At 41.4% G+C, this 20,825-nt stretch overlaps 1 protein-coding gene across 1 annotated transcript in view; it reads left to right on the forward strand.

Annotated features, from left to right (window-relative positions):
* Positions 1 to 20,825, forward strand: part of DOCK2 (dedicator of cytokinesis 2) — a 418,491-nt gene that overhangs the window by 137,790 nt on the left and 259,876 nt on the right. The window contains exon 26 of the mRNA XM_035014007.1: positions 16,024 to 16,172. Within this exon, the coding sequence (XP_034869898.1) occupies positions 16,024 to 16,172 (149 nt within the window). The remainder of the gene's footprint in view (positions 1 to 16,023; positions 16,173 to 20,825) is intronic.

Raw genomic sequence — 20,825 nt, forward strand, 5'->3', positions numbered from 1 at the left:
CTTTCTTTCTTTCTTTCTTTCTTTCTTTCTTTCTTTCTTTCTTTCTTTCTTTCTTTCTTTCTTTCTTTCTTCTTTCTTTTTTTTGTGGAATGCTCTTTCAGTGGAAAATTCACTCTCATTTAGACAACTCTGGAAAAAAAAATGGGGGGAAGGTGGAGTCAACTTCTGGTGACTTATGGGCAGTTAGAGTCAAATGTTTGAAAAATGGGCTTCTGAATCAGCAGAGATTTTACAAAGTGACCGGTGGACCTGCATACAGATAGGTAGAGCACTGAGATGCCAAGAAATAATGCTACTTCTCTTGCATGTGGCTAATAAAAAGACTGCATTGCTAAATGCAGGGATAGGAAGGTTAATGATGATACATTCTTTTTTAGTATCAAAGATTAACATGATAACTTGCATATTAAGTTTAACTCAGACACACTGCTAATGGAAGAGGCATACAAAATTAATTTCTACAGCACCTCGTAAATGAGGATCACTCACTCTTCTCTGGCTGATGCTCTTTGTCTTGGCAGTGGGTGCACTTCAGTGCCTAGTGGGGCATCTTCAGCCCCTGAGGAATTTGCAGGGCTTGGGGTGTGTTCCCTTCAGTCCTTATCACTGCCAGTCCTTCTCTGGGTGAAGGGAAACCTGCAGGTTGTGACTTGGCAAGGATTTTGGTTTTAATAGTTAATGAGACAATGGAATTGAGCTGAAATGAGAAGAGGGTGGAAGGTGGGAGAAAGAATGAAAGAGAGGAGGGAACAGCTGCTCTCTCTTCATGCAGAAGATTCTCCAAGTTGAGTGTGGGACAGCATCTTTGGGTGGCCACTGTCTTGAGCCCTGTCGAGGACGAAGGCTCAGCTGACATAGGAAGGCAGGCTGAGATCCGGTGGACTATCTCAGGCAACTTGCTTGACTTCCTCAAGCCTTACTGTGTACACCTGTTGAAGGGAAACTATTACCTTCCACTGTAACAATATATATTTTGTAACTTTGGTGGAATTTATCTATAGTGAAATACACAAATCTTAAATGTACAGCTCAGTGAATTTTTTACTTATGTATCCAGCCATGCAACCACCACCCATATCAAGATACAGCATGTTTTTACTACCTAGAAAGTTACATACAGAAATTAAAACAAAAATAAACAGTAATGATTTGCACTTATATAGTGCTTACCATGGTCCAGGTGTGCTGGTCCAAGTGCTTTACACATATTATTTTATTCTTTAAACCTTGTGAAGGGAGGAGCTCTCATTTTCTCCACTTTACAAATAAAGAAACAAAGATACAGAGAGATTCCTGCTCTTATCCTCCGCCATTGGCTCTGTAGCACTCATTGTGTGGCCTGGTCCTTAGGGCATCAGCAGAATGAGAATGGAGCCTCCTTCATGCTGACATTTCTTTGCATTCCTCCTCTTCATAGTCCACTTAATCACTATGCCTTGTTTGTCCTGGGCTAGTAGGCTGTGCATGATGCTCTAGCAGGAGAGTCCTTAAGGGAAAGGGCCAAACTTTAGCTATGTTCCATCCCAGTTTCAACAGTTGGGTACATTATAGGTGCTCTAGAAATAGTGGTTGACTCTTGTTGCCAGAAAACTCTGCCCTCCAACTCCTACTTGCTCCTATTTAGTAAAGTGACAATGTTGACAAGTGTATTGGTTACGCCCCCTGGGCAGTTTGGGCTGCTTAGCCATCTTTGGGCTCTTTCTAAACCTGTCTTTGTGATGATCTAAAAATTTCAAGTGAAAATCCCTCATGTTTCCAAGCCCCTTTGAGCTGCTTTGTCCCAACATGTGTCCCCAGACATCCTCATTCAGACCCCAGGTGTTGCTACTTTTCCTTTTCCATCTTTACTTTCTTCTCCTCCTCTTCCTTGTCTTCCGTATCTTCTTTCCCCTCCTTTTCCTTCTCCTTCCTTTCCTTTCATCATGGTCTTCACCAAATATTAGTGAGGTGCTCTCTGTTAAATACACTATAATAGCCATTATAAATGCTTTTGGGGATGCAGCCATGTTCAATGCATCTTCATATAGTTGAATTTATGCTTACCCATTTGTAGTAGATCATTTTGAGACACATTTAGCCAGCTGTCCCTTTGACATCTCTATTTGAATGTCTTACAGGTACTCCAACTCAACATTTCCAAAGCTGTATTCGTTCTGTTCATGAAAACCTTCTCCTCTTCCATTATTTTTCTGCCAGTCATTTGGAGCTAGCTCTCAGATTTTCTTGTGCCTCATTTTTCACTTTCAATCAATCACTAAGGCCTTTGAATCTTCTTATATATGCCTTGAATTTGGTCACTTCTATCTTTGCCATTTACATCCTGGTCCCATACACCTCTGTGCCATTTATGATGCTTGACATTTTCTAGGCAAACAAATAAATATTTGTTTGCATGAAAAATACATGAAAGTGCCATGTAAGGACAAGTGCACAGTCGTGAGCCCTCCTCCATTTGTTGTTTTTATGTTTTGCATAGATACATGACACAAAGGAACAGAAGCCATTAGCTTTTCTCAGGTTCTTCTCAGGGTTAAAATTCCGGTCTGATGTCAAAAGCAGCTAAACACTACTAAACTTTAATGTAGACCATTAACATTAACTCAGTATGAAAAATTTCTTTAAGAATTTAGTACCAGAAAAAATCTGTTTCTCTTACAGAATTAGTTCTCTTCTACCTTAATGACCAGCAAACTCTAGAACTTGGGTGATTTTCTTTATTGCCCTGTTTATCACACGAGTGAAGAGCTACATTTTATGGGCACTTGGAGCCCTTATGTTAACTTTTACATTGGCATGTCATCTTCTTTCTTTTTCTTTTTTTTTTCTTTTTGGAGTAAGGTAGCATGGGAAGAAATACATAAAACTAATAGTAAGTATATCAACATGTCATGCCTGAAATAAAATATAAATGTTAATTTCATAGGAGTACAGTTTGAAGTTCATCAGCAGGGACCAAACATAATTGGAAATACAGTGTGTTTCATTGTATGCATTTTTTTATACTGTTCCTATCAATTGACTGGTTCTTTTCTTTATTACACTTGGACTGCCCCAAGGATAAAGACCATATATTGTCTTCCCTTTGTACAGAAAGCTTATTACATGTTGCTGACTGATATTTATTCTGTTTACTTTCTCCTGTCTCACATCTTAGCCCAGTTTCCTCTTCATTGGCTTCAGAGTCCAAACAGAATCTCTTTGATCCTCTCATTAAAATATTGGGCCTAAGTATGTGATTCTTTTTTCTTTTTTTTTTTTTAATGTGATTCATTTCTTAAATCACTCTTTTGCTTTGGGCCTTCCAGGGGAGAGCTCACGTGGGCTCTGTTGCAGGAATGGATAAACTAAGCAGGCAAAAGCCCCCACCCCCTCAAGACTGTCTCTGTTCTCTGCCTTCTTAGCTGAGTGCTTTTAGCAAAGAAGAAGAGGCCAGAGGAGAAATTCTCCCCATTTCCACTTTTATTTGTGGGGGGTAAAAGGCAGTGATTTTTCCCCCCCTTCTTTGAAGTTTGCTTCCAATTATTCAGCTTGTGTGAAATATATTACACTTCTCTTTTTTTCCCTTTGTAATGAGCAACACTGGATTTTAAATGTGTAGGGCTGTAAATGAGAGGGGCCCCAGCCTCCTCTCCTCTGGAGCTGTTATGGGGAAGGTGAGAGGAAGAGAGAATCAGATGATGATTGGAGACAAGTACACAACCATTCCATTTTGCTAATGCTTGAATCCAGGAGAATTTTCTCATTTAATTCTCTGAAATGAAGGGCCCCTCTGTTAACCTTAAAATGTAAACAAGAGGCTTTTAATGTGCACTTTTCCCAGAAATGGAATGCTGACTGCTCATATTGATCCAAAACATTGCTGTTGGTTTGTGTTCTTCTTGGTATTCTTAAGTTTTGTGATGGCAGCAATATAGGATTGCTCAGGGGGCGGCTTGAGGATTGCAGGCAAGTGGCATTATTATTCTAAGTTGCAAACAGAAATGTAAAAGGATGTTCAGAAAAAGCTTGCCTGAGCTCTCCTTTAGTCTCTCCACATACAAAAGGGAAGATAAAAATCCAAAGCGTATATCCCAATCATTTCAATTTATATCTACCTCTTGGAACGCAGTCCTCCGAGTTTGGTATTTCAGACAGAAGCGCACTTTGTTTGAATAATGCACGTAATAGCTTCAAATCCATTTCATTCCAGCATGCCTGGTCCAGGTATTTTGTCAAGTGTATATGTCAGCTACAGCTGAAGGAAACTGAAATTCCAATGTGCTTTGCTTTGGATCCCAAAACTTCTTAGGCATAGCATCAGAGCCCCACATCTCTTTATACTTAATAGCTACAACTGAATTTGTATGATGTCTTATTTGGATCCTCTTATGAATTAGGCATTTTAATCCCCAGTTTTAGAGGAAGGAAAATGACCTATCTGAGGCCACACAGCCTACCAATATTAAGGCTGGGACCCGGACCTAGGTCTCTGGACACTCGATCCAGAGTTCTGTCCACTTCCCATCCTTGCCTCTGTGATGGGGTAAAGCCAAGAATGGGAAGGTATTGCTAGAAGGGCTGCTCAGGGAAGGTGGGAAGGTGAAGAAGCACACATACAGTGCTCCTTAAACATCCCTCCCCCAGCCCCCAGCTACTGTCACTTGGTTTATTCAAGGACAGCCCAGAGTAATAAATATTGCAACAACCCAACACTAAATAGGGTTCTGATTCTGAGAGTTGCCCTCAATGTAGGCAGACCCGGCTCCCTCTCTGAAATCAGCAAACACTCATTCATTCATCTAATACTTATTAGGATCCTACTGTGTGACAAGATTGTTCTAGGAACTATAGGAGACAGGACTTGATTGAGATTAGACATCTCGCTCCAGGCTCTCACTGTCTCCTAGGAAAAGGTAGTGAATGGTTTGAAAGTCATGATTGCTGTTTGCTAACCAACTGTAGTGAGGTGGGTAAGCTCAATCAATTGTAGCTCAGGAAAATGGTTGGTTGAATTAACAAAATGAAAGTGAATGACTGAACTGAAGGTTGAATCATCAAGTTGATGAATGCTCATCATTGTTTATGATTCCAGGACTGGAATTTGTTTGTTTTATTCCCCTGGGACCCTAACCCTTATTAAAACAAAACAACCAACCATTAAACAAATCAATCAACCAGGATCTTGGATTTTCTATTTCAGGCCAGCTTGAGGGAGCTAACAAATTCAAAGGGTGGCTGCCTCGTGCTGGCAGAATCTAGGAGTTGGGAATGATTGTCTGCACTCATGCACATGTGAGTGGAGCTGGAATGGTGCTGGCACTGAAGCCAGACAAGTCTATCTTGGAATCTTGCCTTGGTTGTGGTCATGCTAGCTAAGTGACCCTGGGTAAGCTAAGCTGCTTGGAGCTCCTATTTTCTCATCTGTAAAATGCGGTAACATAATATATGGAACAGGTTTTGGTAATGATTAAATAAATTCTCAGTGTGGTGCCTGGCACCGAGAAGGAGTTCAACATATGTTGCCTGTCTCATACTTAATATCCCCCTCTCGCATTCCCTTTCATTCTCAATAGATTTCTGGACAAATGGTTTCTACCTTTTATTAAAACGCATTTGTTATAATGACTCCTACTGCCGAGAAAACTCTGAGTATACCACTGCAAATTAGCTCAGAAAGAGTTAAAGGTGAAAGAGTTCTTGGTTAAGTATAGATTGAAATCCATGAAGCCAGTGAATCGTGTGAGTCTCCAAAGGGCTAAGGGGTGGGGTGAAGAGATTAAGGGATCTGTGTAACATGGTGTGGAAGAAAGGCAATGGGTCAGGGATGATAAGCCCTGGAGGGGTATGGGTGGTACTGACTGTTCTAATAGGTGTCCTGAGTGCTTATAAATTTATTTGAATTCCAGATGTCACTGAATTAGAATCAAATGGGTGCAAGGGAAGTAAGACACAGCTCTTTGCTGTCAAAAAGCTAACTTGACTCATTTCTCCTCTTGCATGAATGTGAAATGAAGCATAGTACTTTGATGGGAATCTTCCTTCAAAGACGGCCCAGATTATCCAGTATAGAGGCCACTTGGTTTCACCCCAAGCTTTTCCATTTGCTTTTCCTTCCATTAGCCAGGGTTAGGAGGTGGGCGAGACAGTCTTAGAACAGGCTAAGCTACACTCATCTGGTATCGCATTGTGAATGTAATTGTTCTAAGCATTAGGGACAAATCAAATTTGGGGTCATGACTCAATTGGCCATATCTGCACCTTTATTTTCCTAAAAGCACTTTCTATGGAGCTTGATTATGGTTTAATGAGTGAGCTGGCTGGGAGGAGGCTGGTCAGCAGTGGCAGTGAAAATGATCTCAGAAAGTGCAAAGGGGTAAGTGAAAGTGCAGGTACCTGTCAGAACACACCAATTATGCCCTAATAGCTCTCAGAAGGCGTGATGACAGGGCCATCTCTGCAGCCACTTCACACCATCAGAGAAACGTCAATGGGAATCTTTTCATTCCTTGCTAGTTGAGGCAATGAAATGGTCCCCATGATTAGATCCTAATTTGATAAATCCTAAAATGAATCTATTATTTTCTCACTCAACTGTCCAAAATCCATATGCTTACACATTGATATAGCACATCTAATCCATCAGCAAGACATGTTAACTCTGCTCCACGTCTCTCCACTTCTGTCTCTCGTGCTACAAACTAATCAAACTTTCATCTTCTCTCTCCATCACTGTTACTGTAAGGAGGCAGGATAGCTTAGTAGATGTGAATGTGGGCTCTGGAAGCACATTTCCTAGGTTTAAATCCCAGCTGTGTGATATTAGGCAAGTTACTGAACCACTCTGAGCTTCAGTTTCCTCATCCAAAAAATAGATAAAATGATACTCTCTTCATACAGAGAATGCCTGGTAGATAGTGAGGGCTCAATAAATATTAGAACTCTTCTTCCCCTCCTCAACAATCCTCTACCTCTTCCTCTCTAGGTCCACCCCCAACACTCATTAAAAGTACAAAAACAAAACATGTTTATTTCCCCCAAGGGTCAGACTCCTTACCATGGGCCACATGATGAGACCTGGCCCCAGCCAGACTCTCCAAGTTTGTCATCTCGTTAGTATGCTTCCCGTGTTCCATAATCTGGCCACACTTGGTCCACGTGATTCTTTCAACATGTTAGGCACCTTTCCACCCCAGGGCCTGGACATGCTAGTTCCTCTGCTTGGCATGCTCTTTCCTGAGATCTTTGCAGGCTGTTCCCTTCTCACACTCAGGTCCCAGGAAAGAGGTCTTCTTAACTGCCTCATGTGGAATGGCCTTCCCTGCACGCCCAGGCTCTCTTTCTCCTGTTCGCCAGTTCCTTGTCTTGGGGGCAGCTGTCCATATTTGTCATTGCAACATCCACTCTAGGGCTCTAGGCCTCCTGTGATTGACGAGCATTTTTGTGCACAACAGCTCCAGGAGGACTTTCTGTCCCCATAGCTGGCACTGGCCTCCCTGGGCTGCCCTTAGGCTGCAGGGGCCTGTGTGCTGAGAGCACTCGCAGGGCCCACGGCTGTCCATTCCCAGGGTTGAAATACCCTAGCTGTTTTGCCCCCGCGGCCCGCACTCCTTCCCGTGATGCTTGCCTGCCTTTGCAGCCTGCCTGGCCTCCTCCCCTTGATGGTCTCTACTTCTCTACTCCCCTTCCAGTGTTTTCTGGAACACCTCTTAAGTAAGTCACCTTCATCCAAACCTCATCTCTGAGTTTGCTTCTGGAGAATCCCACCTAAGACAATTATTATGCTCTTGAATTGTTTTTGATATCCACTAGAATATAACATCCAGTAGAACAGTATCTGTTACAGTAATTATTTGATCTCTCCCTCTCTCTCTCTTTACATATATATATATAGACATAAATTAATAGACATAGATTAATTCCAGCAACATATATCTATGTCTATATCTATATACTCAAAGATATAAATAGATTACACATAGACTATCAGAGCTTATAAATTATATTTATGATCAGTGTGACATTTTTGGGGCACAAACATACATCCTCTTAATTCCAGCAACTATATATCAATCTACCTTTCCTGTCATCACTATGTTTCTGAGTGGCCAATTTCAACTTCTTATAGGGCATTTTCTTATAGGTTTAGTGCAATGTCATGTTTCATGTTAAATATAAAGGCTATGTGGTAAAAGCAATAGCTTGGACTGAAGGTGAAGTGGGTGTCTACAATAAAGTTCTGGAATTACATTTCTTCTTTAGCATTCACCCCTCTAAGATACCTAAGGAGAATTTTTACAGTTGCTGAGTTCTGAAATCTCTAAATAGGCTGTGTTTGTTTAGCTGGGGAGACATATTTTGGCCCTCAGGCTTCATAAAGTGAAGATGTACATCATGGCAGATGTAGGCTGGAGGGGCAGTGAGGGATGATTCTGGATATTGTAATTAGGTGTGCTTTCAGGGAGGTAAGTAAAGTGAATCATGAGTTGCTGCTGAAGAATGTGGGGGGAAATGCTAGTAGAGTTGTAAAAGGCTTGTAACCTGATCCAAAATATGAAGTTTGTGGGTAGTTATTGATTTCCCAGTGGGTGGAATTACTTTTCTTCATGACACACTGGCTGGAGGAGGGAGGTTGTGAGAACAAATTGCTGTCTGTCAGAGGAGCTGTGTGTGGAGGTCCTCCTCCATGTCCAGCTGATCCAACCACATGGCCTCTGACACCTGAACAGAAGAAAAGCACTGAGCCAAGCTTGCACTGCTCAGCCATGCCCAGGGAGAATTTTAGGCTTCAATTAGGCATTTTCTCTGTTTGCCAAAAGGGCTGTGGGGAGGACAGGACAAGCCTTGATAACCGCAAGCTCCTCACCATCCCCCAAGAGGATTGAGCTGAGCTGAATTCACCTTTCGGTCAATAGGAACTCGGGTAAAGCAGAATGAGTTTCACCTTAAAGCCTGTAAAATATTGACTGGGGTTGAAGAATCAATTAACCTATATTGGTGATAAAGTAAGGAGCTGGCTATGAAACTCCAAGTGAAGGTTGCTACCAGCAGGTTTAGACACGGAGTAACCACACTGAGGATGTGACCAAGCCCCTGACAGATGCCTTGCTTGTGTTTAACCCTTCTCCCTCTGGTGAGAGCAGGGCTTCCGAGTGTTCTCATGTCTCTCCATTGTGTTGGCAGAACTGGGATGCATCTAGGCTCGAAGATCAGCCAACATGTCCCTAGTGGGGATATAAGGTGCCAGTCTCATCTTCGTAGATTTCATGAATGATCCTTTTGGCTCTTCCTCACTCCATATCCACTTTGGGGCCTTTCTCTATGGACGTCGCTTTATATCCAAAGACCTCTGCTGATCCTCCCTCAGGTGCATGGAGATTGGTGTGGGGCTGGTACTGAACTGGTATGTCTCAGAAAACCTTGAGGTGTACCCCACTACTGGAGACAATTTGATTTAGAATGAGGGGTAATTACATCTTTCGTTTTCAGCTTCGGGCCTCGGCTTCATTTCTGAGATGATAACAAGGATCTCACTGCTCATCCCATTACACAGACAATGACCACGTAGTGTGACATATGATTAAGACAGAATTTGAGTGCTACAGGAATATAGGAGAGAGTCACCTAAGTCATATTGGGATGTCAGGGATGCTGTCCTAGGGGTTTTGGCATCTAAGTTAAGACCTAGAAGGCAAGAAGAAGTTAGGTAAAGAAAGATGGGATAAAAGTATTCTGGGCAAAGAAAATAATGTGCAAAAACAAACAGGAGAGGAAGAGGCTGGGACAGTGTGGGAAGTAGAGTATGGGGAGGTAATGAAGGGTTTGGTCACAAAGGGCTTTCAGCTATGCCAAAGGGTTCACAATACTCACCCTGAGGACAATCGGAAACCACGGAAGAACTTCAAGCTGTGGGTCCTGTGGTCAGGTTTGAGTTAGGGGGAAATTCCTGCTACTGAGATTGGAAATGGGGAGATAGGTTTGGGAGACTTGGAATGGAGGATGGAGAAGGCTGGCTTGGGGGGCCAGATGGATATGACTTCATGATGGATTGACGTTGGGTTCAGAGAGAGGAAGCAAGTTGTTTGGTTGATGGTGTGGACTGTGTGACTGAGATGCCTTCACTCTGAGACCGAGCAGAGGAGGAGCCGACCTGTGGGGAAGATGCTGAGTTCATATGTGGTTCTTAGGTGTGCTTCCCTCTGGAGCTGGGGTTGGGGCTGTGGTCACAGATGTAGTTTTGGCCCTGATGCATCTCAAAGTGATTTTCCAAAATGGACAAAGCATCTCTATTTCATTCTTTCTATGGGGCTAATATTATGGAGATGGAGGCGAGGGAAAGGACCTTCATATTTAGAGTCCCTGAGTCTTGAAATTATTGCAAAAGCATATGACACTTCAAGAGAGCTATGGATTCTGGCAGTAGCACCTTCTTCCATAGGACAAAACTTTCTCCAAGAAGGAAGAAACCAGAGCCCAGAAACACTGCATTGTCCTCTCTAACATCATGTCAACAAAAGAAAGCTCCTTCCTGTGAAAATACAGAGTTGAACAGCTCTGCAGTTTCCTAAGTGCTGGGCCAATTACAATTTGGACTTGTCACCTGGTGGCAGATCTCCCAGCCTTTGTCGGGTATCAGGTACTGGGGTAGGTTTGCAGATCTCTGATACTCATTGGCTCTGCCTATAAAGATTGATTTAAGGCTCTGGCAACATTTATCTTTTAAGCTGTTTGTGTTTGTTTGCTTGACAATCAAGCCACAATTTAGAAATGCTACTTCTTGAAGCTTTACAGGCTAATATAATTTCACAGCTCCAATTACAAACGAGAAAAATTATTTCATCTCAAAACAGAGGAGCCAGACATTTCTGAGAAATCATAGTTAATGAGAAAATAAAGTACTTTCTGAAAAACAGGCCACGTTATTAATGGCCCCCTCAGCTAAAATTTTGCTGACTCTCAGCACCAGGAGGCTTTGTCTTGTGGGGATGCTTGGTTTTGATAATCTGTGAAGTAGAGGACTTTCAGATTGATAAACCACTGCTTTTGCTGGGGCCTGGTCTGCAGCTCCCACAACATCAGTGGTTTGTAAATAATGCAGACCCATCCACTGTCTTTCCACCTAGCAAATAAACCCTACCTCCTGCCACTTCCTCTGAAGCTGTATTTTGTGGGAATCGTAGACTTTTGGATGGGGACTTAACAACCATTTATTTCACCCCTTCTGAGTCTTTGAATACCTTCTCATCATCCCTATCCATAGGCAACTTACCTACTACTTAAATACTTGATAGGGATGGAGAGCTCAAAACCAGACCTCTCCCTGAGGATCTACTATTTTAACTCTATTTGAAGTAGAATTTAAAGTGTCTGGTGACTTCCCAAGGAGATCTTCATTAATATCTAAAATCTCCCAAGTAGCCTTTTGCCTTGGATTCATATATCTTTGTAATGGGATCTAACTGAGGATCTCAACAGAACACCAGCAGAATGAACCTTTAAGGAAAAACTTGACCTTTGTTACTACACAGCTCTGTTGTATGAACACTCCTCGTAGGTTGTCACTCCCAAGAGGTAAAAGCACCAGGTTTTTTCTTGTCTATTTACATCTGCCTCTTCTGTTGGCTCTGTTGTTGGGATGGGCCGGTAACCCCTGACCATTACCTCCCACCACAGAATAGTGATTGCCCCTTAGGGAGCCTTCAATGAATATAGTAGACTGACTAAATGAATGAATGAGTTAATTAACTACCTGAATGGATTAACCCCTTATCTGGCTTTACATATCTCTTTACATATCACTCTAGGTCCTAGTGATCCCATTTTATAGTTTTAAATTTTTTTTTTTTTTTAAAGATTTTATTTATTTTTTAGAGAGCCAGCGAGAGAGAAACAGCATGAGAGGGGAGAGGGTCAGAGGGAGAAGCAGGCTCCCCGCTGAGCCGGGAGCCCAATGCGGGACTCGATCCCAGGACCCTGGGATCATGACCTGAGCCGAAGGCAGACGCTTAACCATCTGAGCCACCCAGGTGCCCTATAGTTTTAAATGATTTTTAATCTTGAGTCAAAACAGGCTATTTTAGACTTTAAGACATTGTCTTCTTATGCTGTAAACTCAAGACAATTGACTGTTCTTGATCTGTTTCTTACCAACTTCCTTTACAGTCCTATTAAATCTTTAGCTTCAACAAAAGACAAAAATGTTGCATTGGAGGCTGGGACTCTAGAAGGGTAGAACCCAGTGCTTATATTCTCATTTATCATCACCTGGACTACGGTAGTGGCATATTCACTGGTCTCTGCCCTTTGCAGGGTCTCTGCCCTCTTTTCTTCCTCCAGCTACCCCTCTATGCTTCAGGGACATGAATCTCCTTAAAACACATCTTTTGAGGACTCCCTTTTGCCCAGAGACCTGTGGGAGAACAAGACTTTTTGTTGTGTTTTAAATTTCCTTTATTAGGGGTGCCTGGGTGGCTCAGTCGATTAAGTGTCTGTCTTCGGCTCAGATCATGATCCTGGAGTCCTGGGATCGAGCCCTGCATCGGACTCCCTGCTCAGCGGGAAACCTGCTTCTCCCTCTGCCCTTCACCCTGCTCATGCTCTCTCTCTCTCTCAAATAAATAAATAAAATCTTTAAAAAAATTTTTTTTAAAAATTTCCTTTATTAGATCTTTTATTTTACTTGCAAAATTAACTTCTCAAAGAGGAAGACTTTACAATCCTTATCTAACTTAGTGAGAGAATGCAGAATTCTTAGCTTCTGGCTGGTTTTACTTGTGACAACCTCGGTGAAGGCAGAGTTGGGAAGTTAAGTTTAAGCAAGTTGAGGAAGCCATTCATCTAATGAGTTTACAACTTCAAATGAACTCACCTTGTTTTTCAACATTGAGCTTGCTAACTCATATCATTTTCTCTAACAAACAAAAATTTCCCAAGTTATTTGTCAACATCCTTTAGAAGATAACCTTTCTTTTTTTTAATTTTTATTAGCATCCTTTTATTTATTTATTTGTTAAATTTTATTATGTTATGTTAGTCACCATACATCATTAGTTTTTGATGTGGTGATCCACGATCCATTGTTTTCGTATAACACCCAGTGCTCCATGCAGTGTGTGCCCTCCTTAATACCCATCACCGGGCTAACCAATCCCCCTCCCCGCTCCCCTCTAAAACCCTGTTTGTTTCTCAGAGTCTATAGTCTCTCATGGTTCATCTCTCCCTCCAATTCCGCCCCCCCATTTTTCCCTTCCTTCTCCTAATGTCCTCCATGCTATTCCTTATGTTCCACAAATAAGTGAAACCAGAAGATAACCTTTCAAACAAACTTCTGAATGAACATTGCATCAACTTTCTTTACTCCTTTTAATAAATAGATCTGAGCAAAAATTCAACCTATAGTCATAAGCTATGGACCAGGTATAGATTTAACTTAAATGTTATGGTAACTGGTATGTAAATATTATCCTGTCTTTTCCCTTATCTCTCTAAGGGAAAAATAATGGCTCACCCAGTACATTTCGTTGTACTCAAAGTCCTCAGGCCAATAATTTCTTGAGTCCAAGTTAAATATTATTAAACCTGTGGCCTATGATTTCACCTTAATTTTAAGCAAAGCTGAATCAAAATTTTGGTTGCCTATAACTTTGTTTCCATAGAGCTATAACCTTCACCTCCCACTAAATTGAAGAACTTTCCTTTTAAAAATTATCTTCCATTATTCTACTTCCAAAAGCCTATTCTACTTACACAGACCTATGTATCCTAAATCCTCACTCCTCCTATGTCAGTGCCATTTACTCATCAATGATCATCTCAAATAATTTATCTTCCATTCATTCAACCAAGATTTACTGAGTTACTACTATGATACAGGTACTATGTTAGGCACTTGAGATTTAGTCTGCTCTCATGGAGCTTACACTTTGGTTGGATGAAGGGACATTAACTAATTATACTAATTAGAATTTAATTACAAACTTACATTGATGCTCTGAGAGAAGGGACACAATTCTATCAGAGCCTATAAAGTCTTACATGAATCTTCTAACCAGAGATCATTTCTCCCATCTGAAGCCCACATGGTATTTTATGACTCTACCAGTTGGGATTCTTTGGTTGTGAGCAACAGAAACCTACTCTGCTAAATTTAAGTAAAAATAATGTATTTGGAAGATGGGGAGTAGTTCATAGAATCAGAGGAAACCTGGGGAACCAGTCATCGGAGAGGAGAGACCCAGAATAGGAGTGGGAGAAGAAGCAGCAGGCAACCATGGGCAGCCTCTTCAGGGCACTTCCTACCGACAGCTGAGCTCCAAGAAAGATTATATTCTTCATCTAAGAGCATTCTGGTTAAGAGCACAGGCTCTGCAGTCAGACTGGAATCTACCACATACTAGCTATGTACACTTGGGCACGTCCTTCTGTTTTCTCATCAGTGAAATGGGGAAATAGTGGTATCTATCTCCCAAAGTCATTGGAAAGATTGAATGAGGTAATCCATGCAAGACACTTAAAGCAGTGCCTGGCACCTTGTAAGCATTCAGTATGTTAGCAATGGCAGCAATTGTTGTTATTAAAGTTCCCTCAAGATTCAGATTTCAGGGGGTCATCCTAATTAGGATTAGATGTCCAGCCCTTGTCCAGAGAAGGGCAAGCAGCCTCATGAGAGTATTCCTAGGATTATATTCCACAGCAGCGTGGCTCCCCAGAGTGAAACCAGGGTGCTGTGCCGGAAGAAGGAATAGATATTGGGGTGACAGAACAAGAGATGTTTTCTTCTTCATCCCACCTTTATCTTATTCTATGTTCTGCCATTGTTCTTTGTTTTTGCTGCTAATCATCACTGTCAAGATTTTAAGTGTCTAATGGGTGAGAACCTTATCTTACTGCTATACTTCTGGAAAGAGAGTGCCTTCCTCATCAAAGATATTCAATACCTGTTTGTTGTATTGAATTAAAATGAAATCTTGGTGTATAGGATTTACATCTTAGCTCCAGAAGCTGAGTGGATGGGTGGAGGTAGCTTGAAAAATTGGGGGAATATTTTTTGGTCCTTGGAAGTTTTGCCATTTTCAAGAGAAATACAGAAACAAAGCTGTGTAGGATTTCAGAACTTTCTAGAAATCTCCTGAGACAGCAATGCTAAGAGAGATACCCTTTTTTGTGAACATTTTAATTTATTTAAAATGAAAACCATTGTGCACAAGGATACAAGTGAAAGGTTGTTCACTTTTGTACTGTTTGTGCCAGTGAAAAATGTTCATCACTAGGGCTATGACTAAATAAAAAAAATATATCCATAATAGAGAATACTATACAACAGCTACCTATAATTAAGTTGATCCCTATTTGTAATAACATAGAAAGTGCTCCAGGAAGGTGAATGTTCCAATAGGTAAGTGAAGAAAAATCAAGGTACAAAACAAGATATAGCAGAATCCCATTTTATGAAAAAGACACAAAAACAAAATGGCATGTATGTTTTATACTGATACATATGTGAAATTATAAAAAAATCACAAAGTTTTATCATCACAGTATAATATATCTTACTTAAGTGGAGGCCAAATCAAAATGATACTACATATTTTATACTGGTACATTTTTATATGCATACACGTACAGAAATTGTATATGTATGTATATATATGCATATACAGTCCTTTTACACACATATGTATGGAATAAAAGAACTGGTTTCCTCTGGGGATCGAGTGTTGGGGGAGGGACTGGAATTGTGAATGATGTTCTAAGGAAATCTTCACCTAATCTTTAACATTTAAATTTTTTTACAAGGAGAATATATTCATGAATTATTTATTTAAAGAAAAATTATCTAGAAGGAAGGAAGGATGGAAGGAAGGAAGGAAAGAAAGAAAGAGAGAAAGAGAGAAAGGGAGGAAGGAATGAAGGAAGGAAGGAAGGAAGGAAGGAAGGAAGGAAGGAAGGAAGGAAGGAGGGAAGGAAGAAAGGAAGGAAAGAAGGAAGGAAAGGAATGGAACTACAGAATGAGGATGCTCAAATGCCTCTGAACTGCCTTCCTTCCAGAATGCCGGGACATTCTTCTTCCTGTCATCACCAAAGAACTGAAGGAGCTGCTGGAGCAAAAGGATGAGATGCAACACCAAGTCCAGGAGAAGAAGTACTGTGTCGAACTACTCAACAGCATTTTGGAGGTCCTCAGCTGTCAGGATGCGGTGAGTCCTCATGATGATGTAGATGTCCTGGACTAAGACTAGCACTGAGCTGATTAAGCTCTAAAATATTGATGCTGATGAATAGCAGTCGAAGTCTAAAGATAAAAGTCAATGGCTTGCTCAGCAGGCCTACTTTTCCAGTGATTAACCCCCATGGCTGTGAAGGATGGCTTGGGGATTGGAGTTAAGCATGTAGCATTATGTCACCATATTTATTGTTGGACAGGATTTCTCAGGGTGTAGGTATGGATGTATTGCAGACTTTTTAGATGACTTGTCCATTTACTGAAACCCTTGCTTACAGAGGCAGGAGGGAGGCTTTCCTATGCCTACACAGTCAAGAAAACCCTCTTATCTGTTTTTTTTTAGCTGATTTACTTTGATTTTCTTTCTTTGGTTATCTCTTGCAATGGTGAAAATGCTTAAGGCTTTTTCTGGCTGAGCAGATTGCGCAGGCCTAGACTCTAGAGACAGGGTGAAGAGTGGGATAGTGGTAGGGAGGTGGCTATGGCAGTGAAGCCAATGTATATTTGGTGGACATCATTCAGAGATTAGGCAGGGATGGCACCAAAGAGAAAGTTTCAGGGGAATAAGTAGAGGGCTTCCAAAAGGGCAGAGTCTGCAGAAGAGAGCAAGGGAGATAGATTAGTGGTAACAGTAAAGATGTAGAATTCTTAAGATTTGGAAGAGAAAGGTAAGGATTCTTGATTTAACTCAGGTTCATTTGGCAACCTTACCTTGCGTTTGAGTAATGTCCAAGAGCTCTCCTTTCCTAGATGGGCTGGTTTCAGAGGACTAGGTAGACTTAAACAACCAAGTATTTTATAAGTATATGTATAAACATTCTCCCCACCCCTCTCCTCCCAAGAAAATTCTCAAAGAAGGGCTTCCTGGATGAACTATATCTATGATTGGCTATCATTAGAAAACACTGCAGAGCATTCATTTTATTATTTTATTCCTTTACTGCTTGTATCCCCTAGTCAACGATTGTTATCAACTTCCTTATGTGTCTTGTCCTTTCCATTTTTGCCATCCTAATTAAGCTTCTTATCTCATTACTAGGTAAATGCAGTGGCTTGATTCATTCATTCATTCATAAATATATATGATACATCAGCTATGTGACGGGCATTGAGGACACACAAGCCTGGCCTCTTTCCTTAAGAAAATCTATACAGATTATATAAATAAGCAATTGCAACATAATGTAATGACTAAAATCTCATGGATGCATACAAGATGTACTGGAGCTACAAAGACTCTGAGAGTGTGTGTGTGTGTGTCTGTGTGTGTGAGTGTATGTGTATGCATTTTTGTCAAGAAGTCTTCGCAAAGGAACTGAAGCTGGGTATTCAAGGGTGAATAATTAATGATCACAGCTACTACTTCCTTTGCTGTTTTCTAGGCACTGGGCTAAATGCCATCCAAGTGTTCTCTCTGCTCACCCTCATTGGTGCTAAGGATTATTATTCCCACTTGAAAGATGAAAAACCTAAAATTCATAGACTTAACATTCAAGGCCAGACAGCAAATAAATGACAGGGTCAAAATTCAAACCCAGGTCAGTCAGACTCCAAAGTCTGCATAATCATGGGCATGAGAGATATAAGAGCATGGTCTTTTCCCTCTCATTTTCTTCCTATCCTCCCTCTTTTTCTTGGGGGAGATGGAGAATAATAACCAAAAGATTGGGGGGGCGCCTGGGTGGTTCAGTTGGTTAAGCGACTGCCTTCGGTTCAGGTCATGATCCTGGAGTCCTGGGATCGAGTCCCGCATCGGGCTCCCTGCTCTGCAGGGAGTCTGCTTCTCCCTCTCCCACTCCCCCTTCTTGTGTTCTCTCTCTCTCATTTCTCTCTCTCAAATAAATAAATAAAAATCTTCTAAAAAAAATAACCAAAAGCTTGGATAATCAAGATTCACCCTGTGATATTGTCATGATGATGGTGGTGTTTTCATAAGTGCATTCACCAACCAGCTGTTGAACTTGTTCCAGTCTTTGCTATTTGATCTTTTACAAAAAAAATTAAGGGAGAATTTGGTCTTACTCTCACTTGTAGTGTAGGAACATGAGAGTTGGCTCCTCATTTCTCCAGAAACATCCTAAAGAATGTTGCCTCTTCCTGTTGAAAAGAGTTTACAGTATTTCTTATAGTTCAGTAATCCTCATATCCCTTTTCGTGGGGAAAAAAATCCTGGATTTGTTGGAATGTGCCAGTGGACCCTAATTTGAGGAACACACTTATAATGGGTTAACCATTTTCCTGGTTTGGGTAGAAGTTCATGGTTCATTTGTTAAGCAGCAGTGCTCAGGCTCTGCCCATCCCATGTGAGTGGTCTCCTAGAGTTCTGTTCTGATGGGTTGTTATCATTTTGCACACTGGGTAACATCAGACACTGGTGAGAAGAGCCTACTGTCTCACATACCTTGGGTACTAGGGGCTTCAAAGCCGAGAAGTGAGTGGGAAGCTCTGAGCTCCCCTTGGAGGATTGTGGCATTTGGACTTGAGGTGTGTGGGAGGTGTGGTGTCACTCTTTACTGCCTCTGAGTGCATTGCTTTTATAATGACTTCTGACTGTGGGCCCTAGCCCACCTCTTTCCTATGGTGAGTAACTGTTTTTGCTGGATGAGTTATTAAATACTATTATTACCACTGAGTTTGGTATAAGATTCTGATGCTCTTGAAGAGCTTCATAGCCAAGCTCTTCAGCTCATGAAGATGGAAATCTCTTTTCTTCTCAAACGGTTTTTGTTCCACGAAGGAGACACATTCAGTAGCCATTATTACTTTGAACCCAACTGATAATCAGAGGTCCCAAAATATCTCATCTAAATCTTTATTGTTCTGGTATATAGTGGCTCTCCACTCTGGCTGCACATTTATATCACTGGAGGAGTTTTTTAAAGCAGCTGTGTCAAATCTCTAGCCCCCAGCTATTCTGATTTAATTGGTCTGGGATTGGTGGGGCATCACAATGACAACTTTACCAGGTGGTGATAATAGGCAACCGGGGAGGAGAACCCACAGCTCTAGTGCAGAAAGTCTTAAACTTAAGCATGGATCAGTATGACCCGGAGGAGCCGTAAAAACAGGTTTCTGATCATTATGTTTGGAGGATGGGACCTGATCATTTATTTTTCTGAGTTCTCAGGTGGTGTGGATGCTGCTGGGCCAAGGACTACACTTTAATAGCCATCACTCTAATGTGACCTAATTTTTTTTATCTTCAGTATTCACTGGAAATGGAAGACTGGTTGGACTCATCCTCAGTCCTTTACCATCTTAATTAAAGAGCCTTTTCCAGTCTACAAAACCCAGCATCTTCCAATATGGCATTTAATAAACCATAAAATGGCAAAATCTTTAAGCACATTCATTGGTACTCATAAATTCATTGTCATGCAGTAGTGGGGACATGGCCTGTGCAAATATCTGACTTTGAAAATCCAGACCATCAGGCATGTTATTTGGTTTCTATAGGCACCGACTTCTCAAAGTTGGAAATTTGGAGGAACAATAAAAAAAAAGCCTCCCAGGATAAATGTCCTGGATTTTTCTTCTGGTTGTTTGGATCTTCTCTGCTGATAACAGCATAGCCATTCCATTTTACTGTCACTTTGTTGGCATCATGGAAAAGCCTGTCTCCCCACCCAACTATAGATTGTATCTACCTGCAGGAACCATTGCTCACGGATAGAACCACATGTGGAAATCTAGAAATTATAGTGCAGTATGCCAAGCTTTCTTTTGGGGGGCATTGTGTGTTGGGGGATGGGAAAGGATGCTAGCCTTCAATCGATTGTCAATGTTTGGGTAATTACAGCCCAGCACAGCAGGCGTGGCATGAGGAAGCTCTGTTTCCTGTTATTACCTTATCCATTGTAAGCCTGGGTGGCATATGACTCAGGGGATGATGTCCGCCTTAGCCTGGGTGTTGATATTTTTTTAATGATAGTATTAAATTCTCTCCCCCAGCTTGCTTGAGTTGCACTTGGCATATGAAAGGGACAGGCTCAGGTGAAGGATGAAAGGCCAGACTTCTGCCTCTGTTAACTCCTTTCTCCCCCTTCCAGAGCAAGGTTAGTTGTCAACTCCAGTTACTTTGAAAGGCTGTTTCACACTGGCTTCGTTCTGTGCCTTGCCGGCTGCTGAGTAACTCGTATGATTTAATTCTGCGCCAAACCCAGAGGGAGTGTTTTTTTTTTTTCTCCCAACTCTTAAAACAGGCTTTCCGTTTTTATGTTTCATTCCTCTAACAGAAAGAAGAGTCATCATTTTGTACCCTGCTTATCAATCATGAAGTATGTAAAGATGACTCCTAAGTCTGAACAGGAGATAGGGTTGTTTTTACCTGCCCAGAATCAGCTTTTTAATTTTATTTATTTATTTATTTATTTTTAAGATTTTATTTATTTATTTGACAGAGACAGAGATAGCGAGAGCAGGAACACAAGCAGGGGGAGTGGGAGAGGGAGAAACAGGCTTCCTGCCGGGCAGGGAGCCTGATGTGGGACTCGATCCCAGGACCCTGGGATCATGACCTGAGCTGAAGGCAGACGCTTAACGACTGAGCCACCCAGGTGCCCCAGCTTTTTTATTTTTTTAACCCTTTAAGTCCATTGACTAAATCTGGGGGCTGGTTAACCAAGGC

This window comes from Mirounga leonina, unplaced genomic scaffold (genome assembly GCF_011800145.1).
Source record: "Mirounga leonina isolate KUSES-001 unplaced genomic scaffold, KU_Mleo_1.0 Mir_104, whole genome shotgun sequence".
In the NCBI taxonomy this organism is placed as follows: domain Eukaryota; kingdom Metazoa; phylum Chordata; class Mammalia; order Carnivora; family Phocidae; genus Mirounga; species Mirounga leonina.